The sequence below is a fragment of the Maylandia zebra genome, linkage group LG12 (genome assembly GCF_041146795.1).
Source record: "Maylandia zebra isolate NMK-2024a linkage group LG12, Mzebra_GT3a, whole genome shotgun sequence".
Classification (NCBI taxonomy): Eukaryota; Metazoa; Chordata; class Actinopteri; order Cichliformes; family Cichlidae; genus Maylandia; species Maylandia zebra.
In genome coordinates, this window is record NC_135178.1 from 21121596 (window position 1) to 21140295 (window position 18700).

Below are 18700 nucleotides of genomic sequence, written 5' to 3' on the forward strand. Positions count from 1 at the left end.
AAACATGCAAACTTGAGGTGCAGAGGTGAAACGTCTTCAAGCAACTCAAAGAAGTCCAGACGCTTTTCTTTCCAAGCTCCTTAGACTACGATGACCTGGATGAGTGAGAACCTTCACAGACATAAAGCATGCAAACCTTTCACAGAACAGTCTCACACTTCTCTGGAGCTCATCTCAGTTATTCTGAGGAACCATAAACTGAATTGCGTTTATTGCTCAGCTTTGTCTGTGGTGCTCCGCGGTCAGCCGTGATTGATTCGAACACACCCCCCCTCGCGTGCCCCGGGACCCTGTCCGGTCATAAGTCACCTCACAGGTATGATGTTCAGTCCTGCGCCGCCTCTCCGTGACCCTGGCGCGGAGATGATGTATAGTGTGTGGCCTCTTCCACAGCTATTTGTTTGCGGCGTATGGGAGCTCAAAGCTTTCGCACGCCTTGTGCACTACGTGATCCTATTGGACGAGCGGGGCAGTGAATATTGCAAATGATGATGAGGGGGGGAGAGAGGGGAGGAGGTGGAGAGCTCCTGTCTTTCCAACGGCAGACACGCAGCGCTCCTTAAGACTCCAGATGCCTTTACAGAATACGCGCCGCTGTTTTCTGTGCGAGTTGCCTCTCCTGTCTTAAATCGATCGCTGTGTTATCGAAAACCAGAAGATTATGGGGATCGCGTATTATGCGGGAACACGTGGAAAGCTTATGAGACGAGCGGCTGCGCGCCCGTCCTCATTGTGATGGAGGAGCGCGGTGGTGCATCGCTGGGGATGAGTGAGAGGTGCGGAGGAGATAATCAACGAAGACACTGAGAGCTGTGCGTTTGGACAAGGTCATCGGAGCCCAGCCTTGGCAGGATTATGTCCATGTGGAGGCGGCAAGGGCGGACTTTTATGCTTCCTCTCCGGGGACGAGGTTGCCTGGGGTGTCCCCTGAAAACCAAGAGTTTCTCTCCTTGCGTTGGCTCACAGAGGCGGCGAAGAGCCCATCTATTGGTGGCTGAGCTGTATTTTTGACTATCTGCGTGTCTTGGAGATAAAAGTTTCCCCGCTCTGCTCGACGGGTGGGTGCTCTATTCTCCCACCGACTCTTCTATTGAACGCAGCTGAAGCCAGTTAAGGTGATTTAGTGGGTGCTGGTTAAAGGGGCAGCGGCGGCGGGTGGGTTGAATTCCACCAGAGAAACAGCAAGAAAAAAAAAAGAAAAGAAAAAAGACAAAATAAAGATTTATTTTTTAAAAAGCGGCGGCCAGCTGTGTTTCTGGACTACCACATCTGCCGTTGTTGTCGCCGCTGTCCATGGTGCTGAACTCGGGCTCCAGGAATGGTGGAGACGCTGAGTATCGCAGTGATCGGTGCTCCCGGAGTGGGGAAAACTTCTATAATCCGCCAGTTCATCTATAACGACTTCTCGGAGGTGTACACGCCGACCAGGACCAGATATGTGTACAGACCCTCCGTCATACTGAACGGGAACATGTACGAGCTGAAGATTTTGGACGTCCCGCCGATCTCCTCTTTTCCATCAAGCTCCAGTCAGGTATCACGTCTCTGTCTCGGGAACTTTATCAGAGGAGGATTTAGACAAGCTTAGAGAGGAGGGGGTCCATTCTCTGATTGAACCCGCTTCTCATTTATTTAATCACTGCTTAATCTTACAAGTGCCCGTCTGTTCACAGCCGCTAACATCCCTCAAAGGCAAAAACACCAATTTTATTTATTTCTCTTTCAGTATCAGATGTCCCTAGTCTACTAGTTGCTATGGAGACCTGGCTGACTTAAAGCCTAAGAGCTTCACTTTGGCGTTTTTAAACTCTCTTTGTCTCTGTCTTTCAGCCCGTTTATGAAGACAATATGCAAACTTGCAATATGCAAACTTGCATATTGTTATGTGTTAATCATAACATGTCTTCTACACACTTCTAAGAAACAGCAGTGCTGCTGCTGATATTTGTGTTGATTCTGCAGCATTGTGCTTCAGGCATGGCCACAGCACCTGGTTAAAACTCCCTTTTTAAAAATAGAGCAGACTGCCCTTTTATTCCTGACCACAGGTCAGATGCCACCCCTCATTAGATGGAGGCACATCTGGTCGCAGGATCATAGCAAGATGAAAAAGCGCTGTGAATGCTGCGGCTTTGCAGTCACTTTTTTGGAGCAGATTTTTGGCTTTCTTTATTTCTTGACAAGAATTGGAGGTGCTTGAAACAGTCCTCGTGGCCATACTGAAAGCATTATTAGATCCTCTAACTTTTTTCACCCTCCCGCCTTACAGATCCTTTGTTAAACAGTCACAACCAAGGAGGAGACCCACAGAGGCTTCAAAGCACCACAGACTTCTGAACCTCTGTTTTCAAAAACACAGCCAGTAAAAAATAAGAACAAAAAACCAGAACCAAGGATGTGGGAGAGCTGCTTCACCTGCTTCTTCAACTGTCTGAATCAGTCTAGGGGATAATCTTTTAAATCCTCTTTGTGTTATTATTCCGCTTACCTTGTGTGAATCAGACATATTAAGCATTGTTTTAGTTATTTTTTTTACATGGAATAAGAAGTGCGTATTTTGGCCCTTGACACTTAGAGTGAAATCGCATTAAATCCTCTCTTTATTGGAAAGACATCAGCTCTCCGCTTTCCCTTCCCTCTTAGTGGCCAAATGTGGAGAGTAGGATCTGTTACAGCAGCTGAAATCCTTCCAATCTACACATGAGCATGTGAGAACTGCTTTAATATCGCCTTAAAAATGTGACTCTATCCCTCGAGACAAATGATCCCCTTGTTAAAGTCCTCTTTGTCATTTTTCCCAGCCCATTAAGTTGCTGAATATAATGCGTCCCTCTCTTCGTATGCATGTGTGCGGTGCTTGAAACGGCGCATCCCACTGCAAGTCTCTGCTGACGCGAGGCACGTGTTTGACTCTTGTCCACTGTGACCTCATTGGAAAGACCGAAATCTCCAAGGTCACCACAGCAAAGCCATTGATTTGCTGCTGCTGACTGTTTCTCTCCTTCCCTCCCTGTCGGTGTCACAGATAGGCCTCCCAAGAACAGCTGTGGTTATCTACCGCCGGCGAAAGTGCCACTGAGAAAATGAGATCAAGCCAAGCAGGAGACAACAAAAGCACAACGAGAAAGAGAGACCTCCCAAAGTGCTGGTTTTCTGTGCGCTCACAAAGCTGCGGCGGATGTTTTCTGCCCTGTCAGAAAACATCTGACAGGGCAGAGCAATCATCTTGTCGGAGTTATACAAAGCTTCCCTACTAGATTTAACATTTTATTGGAAGGTGTTAAGAGTTCTGCAGACTGCTTACGCTACAGATTCCTGCTGGGAAGGCACTGAGTTTCCTTTTTTCCAGCTAAAGTGCTTTGAACTCCCATTAAGCAATAAGCAGGAGCAGCTGCAGGAACAGGGGACGAGGTGCATCTGATGAGTTCAAGTGTCTCAAAGGTTGAGTCACATTTGAGGGGTTTCCTCCTCATTTGATTGTCTTTGGTTAAATATTTCATGCTAATGTCAGAGTGGTGGTGCAGGCTCTTTGTCGAAGGTATACCAGCAGAGAAATCCATTAGCTGAGTGTTGCCACAACATTTCCATCTGACAGATTTACGGTTACTCATTTGCTAAGGAACAACACCTGGAAGGCCCGCTGTGCTTTGTCTCGCTCGTTCTTGCTTCCTCTGGTGCTTCATCCTCTATTCACAGCGAGAGACACGGGGCATTTTCGAGTCACTGCCCTCATCTGCGTTTAACCCTGCGACCACAGAAATGTAACGTGGATCAGGGGCAGTTGGATGTAATGAGGGGTGAGTTGAGCCAGCACAAAGAATCCTGATTGAATTTTACTTGCTGAAGACAGCAAATTAAATAAAAGCACACTTCACTGTTAGAATACAGTCGGGGAATAAGAGAGGAAGAAAGGAGAGAGGGGAGGGAGAGAGCGGGAATTTGTTTTGGTCAATTAGAAAGTTTAATGGACACCGTTGAAGCCGGGGTGACCAAATGAGGTTTTATATTGTCCTATTAAAATTTGTGATGAATAAGCTGCAGAATAGAGTGAGTCAGTACGCCTCCGCGCTGATGTAGCCCGGCAATTTCTCATCAGTTCAGATTATTTTATAAGAACAGCAGTGGCGTTCTAGCAGGCGACTTGTGACCTCATTTCAACAACATACAGAGACATTAAAAAATCTTTTTTTAATGCTGGAAAGAGGCAAGATTTGTATCATTTTTCCCGTGAAGCTGGGTTGGTGTAATGATTTGTTTGCTTTGTGGCGTGTGTGTCTGTTTCTGAGAGTATTGCATTGAGAGAGCATCTGTCCTGGTGTGTCAATACGATGTGATGACAGATGGATTTAAGCGTGACGGAAGATTCAGCATGATTTTTTCTTGTTCTTTTCTTTTCACTTTCTCTTCTTTTCCCTTTTTGTTCTTGCCATAATGTATCTCCATGACTTCCTCCCACACAAAATGCTCCGTCTCCTGCTCTCTTTGGGCATTTTTCTCAGCTATCTCTGTCAATACTTTCATATATAACAGCGAGGAAACTATCGTATTTCACGCTTGCAGATGCAGCAAGAAAGATGTGTGCGTCTGTGAAGTGCACATATCGGTGAAGCGTTAAGTGCTGACAGGATCTGGAAGTGAAACTGAGCACAAATGTATAATAATCATAGTGGATCATTCATTTTGAATTGCATTTAATCTGTTTTTGCTGATATATACACAAATATCATTATACTATCTGCAAAGGCACAGTTTTTGTAGTTTTCCCTGTGCACACCTTCACAGTTGATTTTAAATGAAACATCCAGAGGTGATAGAAGTGCAGACTTTTAGCCTTAATTCAAAGGGTTTAACAAAAATGTTGCATTAACAGTTCAGCAGTTACGGTTTATACACAGTCCCTCATTTTCAGTGGCTCACAGTTAGTTCTACATTTGATTGACGAGCGGTTTCATGGCTGGGTGAGGCACGTTCACTTGTTATTTCATAATAAATGAAGCAGATAGAATATCTGAAGTGTTGAATTTGTATTTCGTAGCTTTTCACCGAAATTTTAAATATGAGTCTCAAATAGATGTCGGTGCAAGTGAAAGACATTGTCACTGAAACAGCAAAATTATCCTCTCAGAGAGAGAGCAAAACGCCAGGATCGGTTAAATCAGCAATCTTTTATGCCGTTAAAAAAAGAATAAATGCTCAGAAAAAACACAGAGGATGATTGCAGAATTATTTCCATGGCTAAAGAAACAACTTTATAGCACCTAACAAAATTAAGGATACTCTTAAGGAGGTAGGAGTATTGTTATCGAGGACTACAATCAAGAAACACCTTCATGAATGGAAATACAGAGAATTTACAATAAGGTTCACACAGTTACACTGAGGAACAGGAAGGCCGGATTAGAGTTTGACAGAAAACATCTAGATGATAAAAGATGAAACCAAGATTAACCTGTACTAACATAATAGAAGAAAAAAGGTCTTGAGGTCTTGTGACCAAGGCCTGCTGGCTGTCCAGCATACAAGGTTAAAAACTGAAGGTGACAGAGCGTTTGTATCTGTGGCTCCCAGACTCTGGAACTCTCTGCCATTGAGTTTGAGATCTGTGGACTCAGTCATTTCTTTTAAGAAGCAGTTAAAGACTTATCTTTTTAAAATTGGTTTTGGTTGACATTGGATGATGTATATTTTGAGCCTCTGTGAAGCACTTTGTGATTTAATCTGAAAAGGTGCTATATAAATAAAATGTAACTTTACTTACTAATAGAAGACAAAAGTATTGAGCATTAGAGAAAAGGTCATGATCCAAAGAATACCACGTAGAAACATATGCCTGGCAGGGGAACCAGGACACTTTGTTGGTGATGTGATTGCTGAGTGAAGCTGCAGGATTGACTGTGAAGTGTACGGGGCTACACTCTCTGCTCAGATTCAGACAGATGCTACAAAACCCATCGGGCAGAGTTTCACAGCACAAACGGAAAATGACCCAAAGCAAACTGTAAAAGCAACCGAGAGTTTGTCAAAGCAAAGAAATGAGATATCCTTGAATGGCAAGTCTTCGCCTGATCTCAATAGTGCAGCTTTTCAGGTATTAAATACAAAACTCAGAGCAGAGATACTCACACACAAGCAGCAGCCAAAGGCAGCTGTAAAAAAGGCCCTGCATCTCAAGCAAAGAAAGACAGCATTACCTGATGTCTATGGGTTCCAGACTTCAGGCTGCAAAGAATTAAACAAGCTGGCAACCCTTGTATTTGCACTTATATAAGAATAAAATTAAATCCATTATGGTTGTGTACAGTAGTGTAAAACTGTGCCCAACAAAATATGGACCAGACAAGCCTTGTAGAGATGACTCTAACAAGCGTGATCAGCAAAACACACCCTCATCCTCAGTGCTAATTACTGCCAAGTCAAATCTGAATAAAATTCTGACATTTCACTCAACAAAGCTGAAGCAAAGATTCCTTGAATGGGCTCTTAGTACAGTTAGATTTAATTAATTGTTAAGTACTTGCAAGCCATGTTATTTGTTCTAGATCAGTGATTTGAATTAGAAGTAGCCTAGCATGCTAGACAGCTAGCTAACAACCAGTTGGCGTTTCCCCCTCTCATTCAACTATTCCCTTAAAAATGCAAAGTTCAAGTGGTAATAACAACACAGTTGGTGAGTTATATTAAAAATCACCTCTGGTGCACTTATTATGAACCTGTACTAATGTAGCACTTTTTCGCTCAAAGCGCTTTCTTACTACAAGCCTCATTCATGCAAGTGCAATGAGAGCTAGTTAAACATTCACACTAGGGGTGGTGGTGTTTGTAGCTCTGGAAGATTTGGAAAGGTTGGTGACTCCATACCTGGCTGCATGCCTAAGAATCATTGGGCAAGTAGCTGGAGCTGAGTTGCTCTCCGATGCGTGAGGAAATCCAACCACTGACCTCTTGATTAGTAGATAACCTGCTCCACCTCCTGAGACACAGTCACCCCAAAGGATGTGAAACATCAGCTACTGAGACTGTAAACCATTTTATTTAAAATTGTATTCATATTTCCATTGTACAGTTAGGCCTTTAAATTGTGAGTCTAAGCAGATTAACTTGCTTCTCGAGGCCGCCTCAGTGGGCCTTCGAGTAACTGCACTTCAAGGTGCACTTCAACTGGTTTCATTTTTCAGCCATGGAGGTTGTGCCTCGGGTCAGACCCAGCAATTGGTCTTGATGTTAAGCTTCCAGCTCCTGGCTTTATCTTATTAGTATTTAACAAAGTAGGCAATCTTCTCATCTAACTCTCTGGCAGCATGCAAGGATATCTGCAAGGATATCTGTAAGGACAAGAAAGACATAGAGCAACGTTACATATCTCTCAGTTTCCCAATCCAGTCTAATTCTTGAGAATATCCATTTTTGACCCCTCGCCAGCATCAGCCAGAGTCTCCTTGTCACCTGAACACTGGAGACTTACAACAAAGGGCAATAAATGGTTTTGCTGGTCCAGGTCATTACTTTGAAAAGGGGACTTCCATCCCTAAGGGATGTAATGGATTTTAATTCCAACTCAACCAGCGTGACCTGTGTTTGACATATCTGTAATAGCTCAGCATTGGCCCCAGCCAGGTTACACCGGCCGCCCTCCTGCACTGGATGGAGTATTGATCCATCGCAACCACTCATTACGTTCAAGCTGCCTCCACTAATATCGGAGTCATGGCGGCTTTGCCATAGCCTGCTGAAAACTGACCACGGCCCTGCAGTTGTCAGGGAAACACGCTCTGTTTGGGTCTTGAGGAGCAAAGGACGAGCTGCTCTTTTTCCACGCTGTGGTAAGGCGACCGACTGGAGGACACAGACAGTGGCACCACACTTCACAGTCACACTCCCGCAAGCACATTCTCACATCCCGGCGAGCACACACAAATAAACATGCCCACACATGCCGTTTGCATTCATTTGGTTACCGCGTATCAGTGCGCTGCCTTTTCTTTACTGCTCTGTTTTGGCCTGGGCCTCGTGTTTGGGGTTTGGAGAAGTAGTATTGCTGCTTCTGTGCCGGCTCCTCCTCCACATTAAAAAACAGGACTTGGACGACAAAGAGATACGAGATGAAAACACAAGCTGCTATTTTTAGCCCCGCGGGATGTGAGGCTGCAACCACAAGCCACCGTGCTCGCCTTGCGTCGTCAGCTGCCTCAGTTATCATGAGCTGTGATGACAGCGAACATCTCTGGTTTGTTCGGGAAACACAACAAATCTTGCACTGGAGCTGTACTGGACACTTTAGGATAGACTCCAGTAAGAAAATGAATTGATGGAAGAAATTAGAAATCATAAAGAAAAAAAAAACCACTCTTGCTGAAAACACTGTGAAAGACCAGAGAAAACTGCACTTTACACCAGTTTTCACAACACATCGTCCCACTTACGCTTTTTACTTTTGATGGCAGTGATCTTATTGCCATCTCTGCGCCTGATTGGCTTCATTATCTTCCTGCTGATCTGTGAGGCTGTTTCTGCTCCTTGACACAAACACCCCCTCCAAAATGAATAGAGGCAAAGCGTCCCTCACTGCGTTTTATCATTACAAGTTAGGCTGATCCTCGCCTGTTCCCTCAGCCTCACCTGTCACAAATTATCAGTTCATCTTCATTGTACAGATTAGCTGTACAGCATGTTTAATTTGGATGCAAATCCCCCCCCCAAACCTTGACAGCAGTGTAATTAATTTTTTTTCTATTCACGTTTCTATTTTAGGTTACACAAGCTGTGTAAGTGCTGGAAAAAGTGTAGAGTAAACACCACATGGAACAAATGACTTAACGCTGTACAAAATACTGTAGCAAATCCATCAACATTGCACTGCTCCACTACGGGGTCACATTAGATTGCATGCTAATTATAAGCATGCAAATTAAAATGGGGCCTGACAATCAGCACTTTGATATGTGAGCTTTCAAAGCAATATGGGCACAACAAGCACGGCTCCAAAGCAGCCAAATCATCATCAGAGCCCCGAGGTTCAGGTGCGTCAGTCAAAAAGCATCAAATACATCAGAACGGAATTTCACTGAAAATCATTGAAGCATAACATAATAAACAGCTTCAGGAGAGGCAGTGATCACATGGGGAAATTGATTTGTATGTAAATTCTTTTAAAAATGTGTTCACAGGGATTTAAAAAAACTGTTTTAAAAAAGAGCTCAGGAGGAGCAAATCGAACAGCAGCCACTGTGTGAAGTAAATCTACACTGAGTCTGTGGAAATGTTCCAAGGTTAAATCAGTGATCTTAACAACATAATATAAACTCACTGGCCATTTCATTAGGTATACCTTTTCAAGCGCTCTCAAATCTCTATCGGCCAATCACATGGAAGTGTGTCTATGCATGAAAACATGTTCAAACCGAGCGTCGGATGGGGAAGAAAGGTGATTGAAGTGACTTTGAATGTGGCATGGTTGTTGCTGTCAGGGTAGTCTGAGTATCTCAGAAAATGCTGATCTACTGGGATCTCTGGGGTTTACAGAGAATGGTCAAAAAAGAGAAACTACCCAATAAGCTGCAGGTCTCTGGGTGAAAATCTCTTGTCGATGCCAGAGGTCAGAGCAGGTCAGATGCAGTGAAGAGTGAAAAGTGGGTTAGAAAAGTAAACTGTGTAGTAAAAGATCCAGAGGACTGAATGACAGTAAAGGTTGCACGATCTGATATCGTCGTGTTGGTGTTGTTCCCAGATCAACATAGTAAATGTTGTTCCAGGATCAACATTGCAAGTGACCAATCAGAATGTTGTGGCGTCATACCTTTGCGACTTCAGGAAAAAACGCCGTAAAACAAAAAACTGTACTTAAGCTGCGAGAAACCGCCTCTGTCCGCCGATCAACGGACCCAGACCCTGACCCTAACCCTTTAATAAACGCTAAGCAGAATTGATATTGTCCTTGCAACATTGGAATTTCATAAATGCACGAATGGCTTGGCGCGCCAAAGAATAACGTCACAACAATGTGATTGGTCACTTGCAACGACACCAACACGACGATATCAGATCATCCGTAAAGGTTTGACTTTTGCCACATTTCTGAGGTGAAGGAAACAAGGTTGGATGAGCTTAGAGTTTTAAAATTCAGTTGTTGTTCAAAGATGACACCAATAATCCAAATAGCCGGAAGCTGATATCATTGCACTACCTGATGACACTTTTGAGCTTTGGGAAATATGCCGGTACTTTCCAAGCATGAGACAAGTCCAACTTCCTGAAAATCTTTGCTGGTGAATGTGCCAAAACTGATTTCTGATGTTTATATTCATTTTCCCAAATGTATATCTTTGCTTATATTGGTAAATAGACTTTAGTCAACAGAATTTATTAAAGGATTATATATAAAATTATCTTTATGACATTATTTTACCAACTTCATATCACTCTTTAAAAGTTATATATTTTTAACATCAATGACACTTTTTAGCTGGATAAATAAAGGATATATAAAACTCACTTTCTACCTTGTGACAGGAAGGTTATTTGTGGCTCAGAATGATTTGATGACATTGGTTTGACATGTGCTTCACAGATTATAGGCCGACAAGTCATTTACAACAGCTTAAATGTGGGTGACCATCTTTTGGCACAACACCAGAAACTTCAAAGTGATCACAAGAAAAGAGGTCTTGGGCCACACAAGCCCCTTTTAAGATCACAACCTGTGCCGCTTTTCATTTCATTTAAAGGACTATAATAAACCTGAATGTAATGTGTTGACCGGTGAGCTCCAAATGTGGCAGAAAACAGATTTGGGTTTTTATACAGAGCCCAGCTTTCCACGCTTCCAGCATTCATGTTAAGCCAAACTAAGCAGTTTCTAGTTCCAGCTTCATAGTCATTGTTAGTCATTCTCATCCCCAGCTACTAAACTGTATTTCCCCAGATGTTAGACTACATTTGAAAGATCCTCATCACACCGTTGTCTAAAGTGCAATGCCGTTTGTGCATTACAGCAGTCTGCATCTAATAAGAACAACCCTGTTTATTGCAAAATTAATTTCCAATGTTTGTCTGTTAAATTATATTAAATTGGATTGAATTATGTTTCACTGAACTGAACTGAGGCGGTCTCACAGAGTCTAGGCCCTTCATTAGCAGTGTGTGGGAACACCAGAGGTTATGTCTGCTCATCCCTTGATCCGCTGTTGCCTTTTTCATCTTTTCAACATTCTCCCAGGCCTGCGTTTGTGTTCTCATTTCCTTCCCTCAGTATATCTTTTTCCCCCAGCCCCTGAACTTCCTCTATTTGCCTCTCCCTCTTTTATCAGATCAAATGTTTATACATTAATTTCATGCTGTTACAGGCAGCAGGTCGGCAGTGGTGAGCCCAGTGATACACATTTGGATAGAAGGATGGTTCCTCACGTTTCTATTAAAACGAATGGCCCTCAGTAAGGTGCAAATAGACCCACGTGCACTGTGTGCTTTGATTACATTTTGAATTATGCTTTGAAAACCATTAGCATGAACAAAATGTTGCTTTTTTGCCACATCAGAGCACCGCGTTCCCTTTTTTCCTCTCCTGACAGAAGGTTGTGCGTTTTCTTTCCCCCAGCCTCCGTCTTTGTCCTTGAACAGCGTGCAGTGTTTTACTGCGGGGTCATCGTGTTTCATGACTTTGTTCAAAGCTGTAAGATTCCCAGAACCATGTCTACTCGAGGAATTCATACACTGCACTTTAAGATAAGATAAGATAAGATAAGATAACCTTTATTAGTCCCACACGTGGGAAATTTGTAACTGCAAAGGGAAGCAAACTGTGACAGAGCAAAGTTCTGTTACATAAAGAGGGAAAAAAATTAACCGAGGCTGATGGGATTATCGTTAGTCTTTTAATCTGTCATGAATCAAAGTATTGGATTGAAATTTCTCTTTGATGATGACGCTGGTGGCAAAGTCATCAGTTTGTCCTGAAGGGGAAATTAATGTCCACACCCAATTTCACAAGAACGTATTCATGAGCCGATGAGCCATTTCACTCAGAACCACAAATAACCTCATTGTGGCATTTGAGGAAATGTCAGACTTTGACAAAGCCATTAGGACACACTACCTGGGAACCTTACACATCTGCAAAGTCTTCCATCTAATACGTCAGCATACCCAAGAGACCATGTCAGTTCTTAAGCTTGACTAAAACGGGTCTTGGACGTACTCATATGTTTGCATATTTATGTGTTTCTCTACATATCTGTCCTTTCAGGAATGGCTGGATTTGCGCTGCAGAGGTGTTCGTAATGCCAACGCATACATCCTGGTGTATGACATCTGCTGCGTGGAGAGCTTTGAATACGTCAAAATGATCCGACAGCAGATAGTAGAGAACAGGTATGGTCACAAACACTCTCTGCTGACAACGCAGATGTTCAACATACCGTCCAAAAGCTTCAAACCAGGACTGTCAAACTCATTGGACATCATGCATCACATACATACAGCCTGCTTTGATCTTAAGTGGGCCAGACCAGTGAAACTACATGATAAATATATGAAATTACAGAAAAATGTTTAGTGGTAGTTAATTTACCAGACACTCCTTCGATTTTTTTTATTTTAAAATATTAAAGTTTTGTGTTATTTTAAAATATTAAGCTTTTGTTAATTTACAAAACAGAGATTTTCCTGTAAATTAAGCATTTATCTATTGGGGGGGAGGAGGGGGGTATTTTTTTCCATTGGAAATTCTTCGTCCTGGGCCTTGTGTTTGACACCCGTGCTTTAAACCCTATATTTAATTGAAAACTGAACCACAATGACGCTGTCAAGACTCACAGGCATTACTGTTTTCTAATTTAAAAAAAAAAAAAAATCTAGGACAGGGACAACAAAAGACCAGAAATATTACGTAATGCTGAAAAAAAAAAAGCTGTTGGAACATCTCAGAGCTAATTAGGTTAATTAGCAACAGGTCAGTAACATAAAAGAGCATCCCACAGAGGCTGAGCCTTTCAGAACTGAGAATTAAGAGGACGGTGGGTTTACCACCCTTTTTTTTAAAACAAATAAATGCATAAGAATAATGTTTAGAACATAAAAATTACAACACGTTTGGGGGATTTTATCATCAAAGTACAAAATACCAAAAAATAAAGGCCCAGCATGTGAAAATGTGGAAAAGAAAGTTTTAGCTTGTAGAGCCACCTTTAGCAGCAATAACGTAAAGTAATAGTTTTCTGTGGGATTTTTATACAGAGCCCAGCAGGCTCTCACTTTGACTTTTTTTTTTACTTTAGCTCCACTCTTCTTTACAACTTTGCTTCAGTTCATTGAGGTTTGTTAGCATTAGCTCTGTCAAGAGTCCACCACAGCAGTTCAAGCAGGTTGAGGTCTACGCTTTGCCTGGAACATTGCAGAACTTTGTTTCTGTTCTTTTTCAGACATTCTGTTGTAAATTTGCTGCTTTGCTTGGGATCGTTGTCCTGTTGCATGGCCCAATTCCCAATTAGCTGTTGGAAGACGGCATCTAGAATACTTTTCTACTGAATACTGAGTCATTGATTGCAAGGTAAAACAAGCCCAAGGTGACACTTGACGGTTGTACTAACTAGAATTTGTCAAGGTTTCCCTGAGCATTGCACAGTCTGACCTTGGAGTGAAATTGGTCGGACATACACTCCTGGAAAGACTGTGACATTGTCTTAACAAACAGCTACATTTGACTAGCAGCACCTGGCTGTTTCTTACCATCTTATTTCCAGTGGAAGCAGTAATGATGTTTAGTTTTTCACAGAAATTCTAGTGTAGTCGAGTCATGCATAGGATTGGACTATTCAGATTGTTATCAGTGCACAGCTTAAAAAGCCAACATCCATACTGTAATCGTATAGAAGATCATTAGTGCACATGCCATAAGTAACTTACACCTTTGAAGGCTCCGTATGCACGTTTTGGAGCAACGTGTGCTGCCATCCAGAGGGGGTGTTTCTCAGGAAAGGCCTTGTTTATTTCTTAAAGAGTGCGAAACCAAATTCCACTTGTATTACGGCAACATGGCTGCATAGAAAGATAGAGGCAACAAAGTATTAAACATGTCTCAACCTTTTAAAAAATATGTTGCTGAAATCAAATTCAATAAAAAAAATTATTTCAACAATTCATGTGTTGTTTTTGTGCTGTTTTCATTTGAATATAAGTTTGAATGATTTGCATTTCATTTTTAACTAAATGTAATACAACAATCCTGCTTTTTTTTGTTAAACCGCTGACACACAGCTTGTTATCCTTCACTGATGATTTGTAATGAAATCATCCCGTCACCCGTCTGAAGACAGCACACAATTTCACAGCCTGTCACAAAGCTGTACAATTACATGATGGTGACAGTGATTTTTAGGCTTCTTGTGGTGGTATCTTTCAATTTAGCGTGCGCGCTCGTCATGATGACAGTTCACTGTCTGATGACATTTGATTCTTGTGTGATGCCTAAACCCACACTAGTAATTTAAAGGCTATTCTTGGGACAGTCGTACATTTAGTGTACAGAAGGCCCACAGATAACATACAGTAAATGCTTCCTGGATTTGCTTTGCACCTGCTGCATATGGGGCCAGAAATCCCTCGCTCTCCAGTCGTCAGCTGCATGCATATATTTACATATAGAAAGGTGCATTGGGTGGCTTCATTTGTTTGCCATGTTGTACAACACCAAACTGCCTCTCCACAGTTGATGCCCACTTTCTCGCAGCTCTGAACGTGTAACCACGAATGTTTATGATCTAAGACAGAAACCTATTATCCCCAGCAACTATGGAAGAAATGGTGAATGTGAGAGGAATAGGCAATAGGGGGAAAATGTGCAATCATGGAGAGTCTAACATCAGACTGGAGAAGGAAAGGAAAGGAAGGGGAGGAGAAGGGGGCAGATACTGTAAGAGGAATCATTAATAATCGAGTTTTGGAGGAGTTTTTTTTACTCTGTGTGTCAGCTGTCGAAAAAAAAAAGTCTATTGTTGAAATGTTCCTCAGAAATCTTTTATTATTCTGGTTCCCACTAGCGAGGAGCCTACCTTCAGTTCAGTGAGGCTTGTGACAGTGTTGTCCTTCCATCATTCCTACCCCCCCCCCCATTCTCATGAAGGGATGCACGCACACCGCCTCCCACATTCAGTACACCTCATTGTGCACAAGTAGTCAAGCCCGAGCAGATATGCAAGGAGATATTTTTAAGGCTGTTATGTGAGCACAACCTGTGAAAAGGAGAAAAGTGAGATGATTGCTGCCGTGTGGTTGTTCAGCTCCCAAGTTTTGAGAACTTCGCCTCGGGGCTTGAAAATTGCACCGCTCATCTCTCTCAGGCTGCATCGCCTTCTCTTCGGCGAGCCATTTTATCCATCTGTCGAGGCAGACGTGCAAATATGCAAAAGTATGCAAAAGTCTTTGTCATACAAAATAAGCCATCATTCGTTCTGAGAGAAAGAGCTAAGTTGTGTATAAACTGTTTAAACAGTTTATACACTTGTCTTTTCTAGATGTTCTGAGTTCAACATCGGTTGTTACAGCTTTTCCTAAATAGTTTATAGTAGTATTCTGATTTTGCTTCTGAGTTAGAATTTTATAACACATCCCTCCGGCTTGCCGTACATTTTCCCACTCAATAATGCTGTAAAGCCCTCACTGCAGCATGCGGTGGGAGGCCCCTTGAGCCTGTGAGTTTTAATCCTCCAGTCCACCCCCACACACCTCAGAAGGAAGGGAAAACTATGCAGAGACAACAGCTGTGACAAACACCAACACGATGGCTTTGCTGGGTTTAAAAAAATAAAAATAAATAACACAACCTTCTTTTCTCATACTCCTGCAGGGAAGGTAGCAGCAGCGAGGTGCCAATCCTGGTGGTGGGTAACAAGAGAGATCTGCAGCGTCAGCGCTTCATGCCTCGCAGGGCCGTGTCGGTTCTGGTGAAGAAGACATGGAAGTGCGGTTATGTGGAGTGCTCTGCCAAGTTTAACTGGCACGTAGTCCTGCTCTTCAAGGAGCTGCTGGGGATTGCTGTGGCACGGGGGATGCGCCAGAACCACACCTCCATTCGTTTGCAGGGGGCGCTACAGAGGAATCGCTGCACCATCATGTGACCCTCAGAGCTCCCTCCACCCCTGCCAACTCAGGAGTGGAGCGGCAGCAGAGAGAAGGACTTTCTATCAAAATGGCTGGGAAAAATAACCCCGTGGCCTCCTGCTTTACTGAGCTGATTTTTCTTAATGAGGTTTATTAGATTCGTGCGCTGTAAAAGACACTCAAATTACACACATGGTCATCCAACCACTTCCTAGTCAACTGTGTAGAAACAAGGAAGGAAATGGGAAAAAGAAAGCAGGTGACAAACAATACAAAAAGCATAGCACAGATATGTTTCTCACATCACAGGTCAACATTTCAGGCTGCGCTTCCCAATATGAAAGGTCTGTCGCTGGGCCTGACAGGGCAGAAGCTGTGTTTGTGAGAGTCAAAGCGGACAGGCAGCAATATCATCCAGTCTTCCTTTTGAATTTGCCACACTCTGTAAGGTCAAAAGCAGAAGCTCACATCTAACATCACTGGATTTATTGGGATTTGTGCATGAGACCGACAGGCAAAAAGATGGAAACGATAAAAAGTGAGAGCGCTCATTTTCTGCGCCAGTTATCTCAAAAAGTACATAGATAGATATGGTTAGGTGGTGTTTAATTTTAGATTCTGAGAAGTAGCCATGCATTTTTGTTCTCTGCCCCATCCTCTATTAGAATCTTGGCCGACAGTAAAAGCTGCTTGTTCACAGAAAGGCTGTTTTAAGGTTGTCTTGCAGCAGAAAATGCTGCAGTCCCTTATCATGTACTGTAGGACTTTAATCTGCTCCCTCCCCTCACTCAGTGTCTGTTTCTGATGAATACATTAAATCCAGGGAACGGGGAACCAGCAGGAGGCTCCGGAGCCTGAAACAAGAACCTGTGTGTGGAGTGCGTGTGTGTGTGTGTGTGTGTGTGTGTGTGTGTGTGTGTGTGTGTGAGAGAGAGAGAAAGAGATGGAGAGAGGGAGAGAGGGAGAGGCAGGTTTATAGTTGACATTCAGGCAAGCAAAGGACAGACGCGGCAAGATAACAGACAGATGTTGAAGCACTGGATTAGAAAGGAGCAATAAACACACACGGGGATGTCCAGACTGACTATATGTGCCACATTATTATATTAAAAATGCCTCGCTACACACAGTCAATGTAATCCACTTGCGCTCCAGCAGAAATACACACGCAGAACTCGGTGGCTTCCATATCAATATGTGAATACTATCTAATTGGTCATATCGTGAAATTAACAGCAACTCTTTTCATTTCATTAGGCCGAGGTATGTGAATATGCCAGCACTGAAAGCAAGCAGATCTATTGTATATACACGACTGATTCATAGACTAATTGAGTTGCATGCTTTTGTTGGTAGAGGCAACGGTTCAGGGTTTAATTGCACTGATGTGAAAATGTGATACTGTGTTTAATTTTTGTAATACATGGTTTTTTGACGCTGTAATGAGCAACTGAGTGGAGTGAATGTGGTCGTTTTTCACCGGCATGTGAGAGCACAAGCTCACGATACTCTACCAAGGTGTATTGTTGAACCCTTCAGTCGGGCCAAATGTCTGTGTTAGATTTTTTGTTTGTTTGTTTGTTTTTCTAGTTGGAAAAAAAAGAGAAATATGTAGCAGAGATAAACTAGAAAGCAACTGCGTGTAGCATGAGTTCTCATCATTTCGTTTGTGTGCATTTTCAAATAAAAAGGGCTACTGTTTTTTATCACATACATCACTTGTGTTGTGTTATTTTTACAGTGTCAGTACTGTAAGTAATTTTGTTTGGCTTTTGGTTGCTTTTTGTTTTGTTTGTTCTTTCTGACACATGATTATTAAAAGCATTTGAGAACAACAACCTTGCTCTGGTCCCTTTTTTTTTCTCCTTTTTTTTTTTTTTTCCTTTTGTGTCCCGTTTGGAACTTTAGCCATCAGAATTGTTGTCTTGAGGCCAAGAAAGATGCCAAGCGGATTTATTTTACCAAGTGGATCATCATGGCCTTGCCATATTGGTCCATTTGATTGACCTTTATTATAATTATGAATTTATTTTATTTTCAGTTGCTACAAACGGGACAGACATGACTGGGGGATAGGACAGGGAGAAAGAATGAAAGAAAGAGAGGGAGAGAAAGAAAACCAAAGGGGAGAAGAGACGGTGAGAAGGGGGAGAAGAAAGAAAGAAAAACAAACAAAAAAAACAAAACACCTGGGTCACCTGTATGGAGAAAAAAAAACAGAAGAGAAAGCAAACAACAAAGAGCAACATAATAAAAAAAACGGCACCATCACAATAAACTAGCTAGCAGTAGATATCAGTAGATACTAAATAATAAACGATATTGTGCAGCACGCAAGATAGACAGCGTACAATGTGCTTTGAGGCAGCAGCCAAGAAAGCTGTAGTCCACGTCTGTGAATACCCGTGTGTACACCTGTGTGCATACCTGTGTGGATCAGCATGCTTGCATTCCAAAGGTTTCTCCATGTAACGATCTGCTAGAGAGTGTGGGGGGCCACAGCCCCGTCCTCCAAGGTATGAAGCAGGTATGGAGGAGATCAAAAATCCAGACATCCAGAGGCCCCCAGAACACAAGAGACCAAGGAAGACCAACAGAGGGGCAGCCGCGC

General features: G+C 42.6%; 1 protein-coding gene across 1 annotated transcript; it reads left to right on the forward strand.

The window, feature by feature from the left end:
- Positions 1-369: 369 nt before the first annotated feature.
- rasl10a (RAS-like, family 10, member A) lies at positions 370-17915 on the forward strand. Its single transcript, XM_004544609.4, has 3 exons — positions 370-1534; positions 12239-12363; positions 15836-17915. Exons 1-3 carry the CDS (start codon positions 1319-1321, stop codon positions 16104-16106), a joined length of 612 nt encoding a protein of 203 aa, XP_004544666.1. The 5' UTR covers positions 370-1318; the 3' UTR covers positions 16107-17915.
- The last annotated feature ends 785 nt before the right edge of the window (positions 17916-18700 follow it).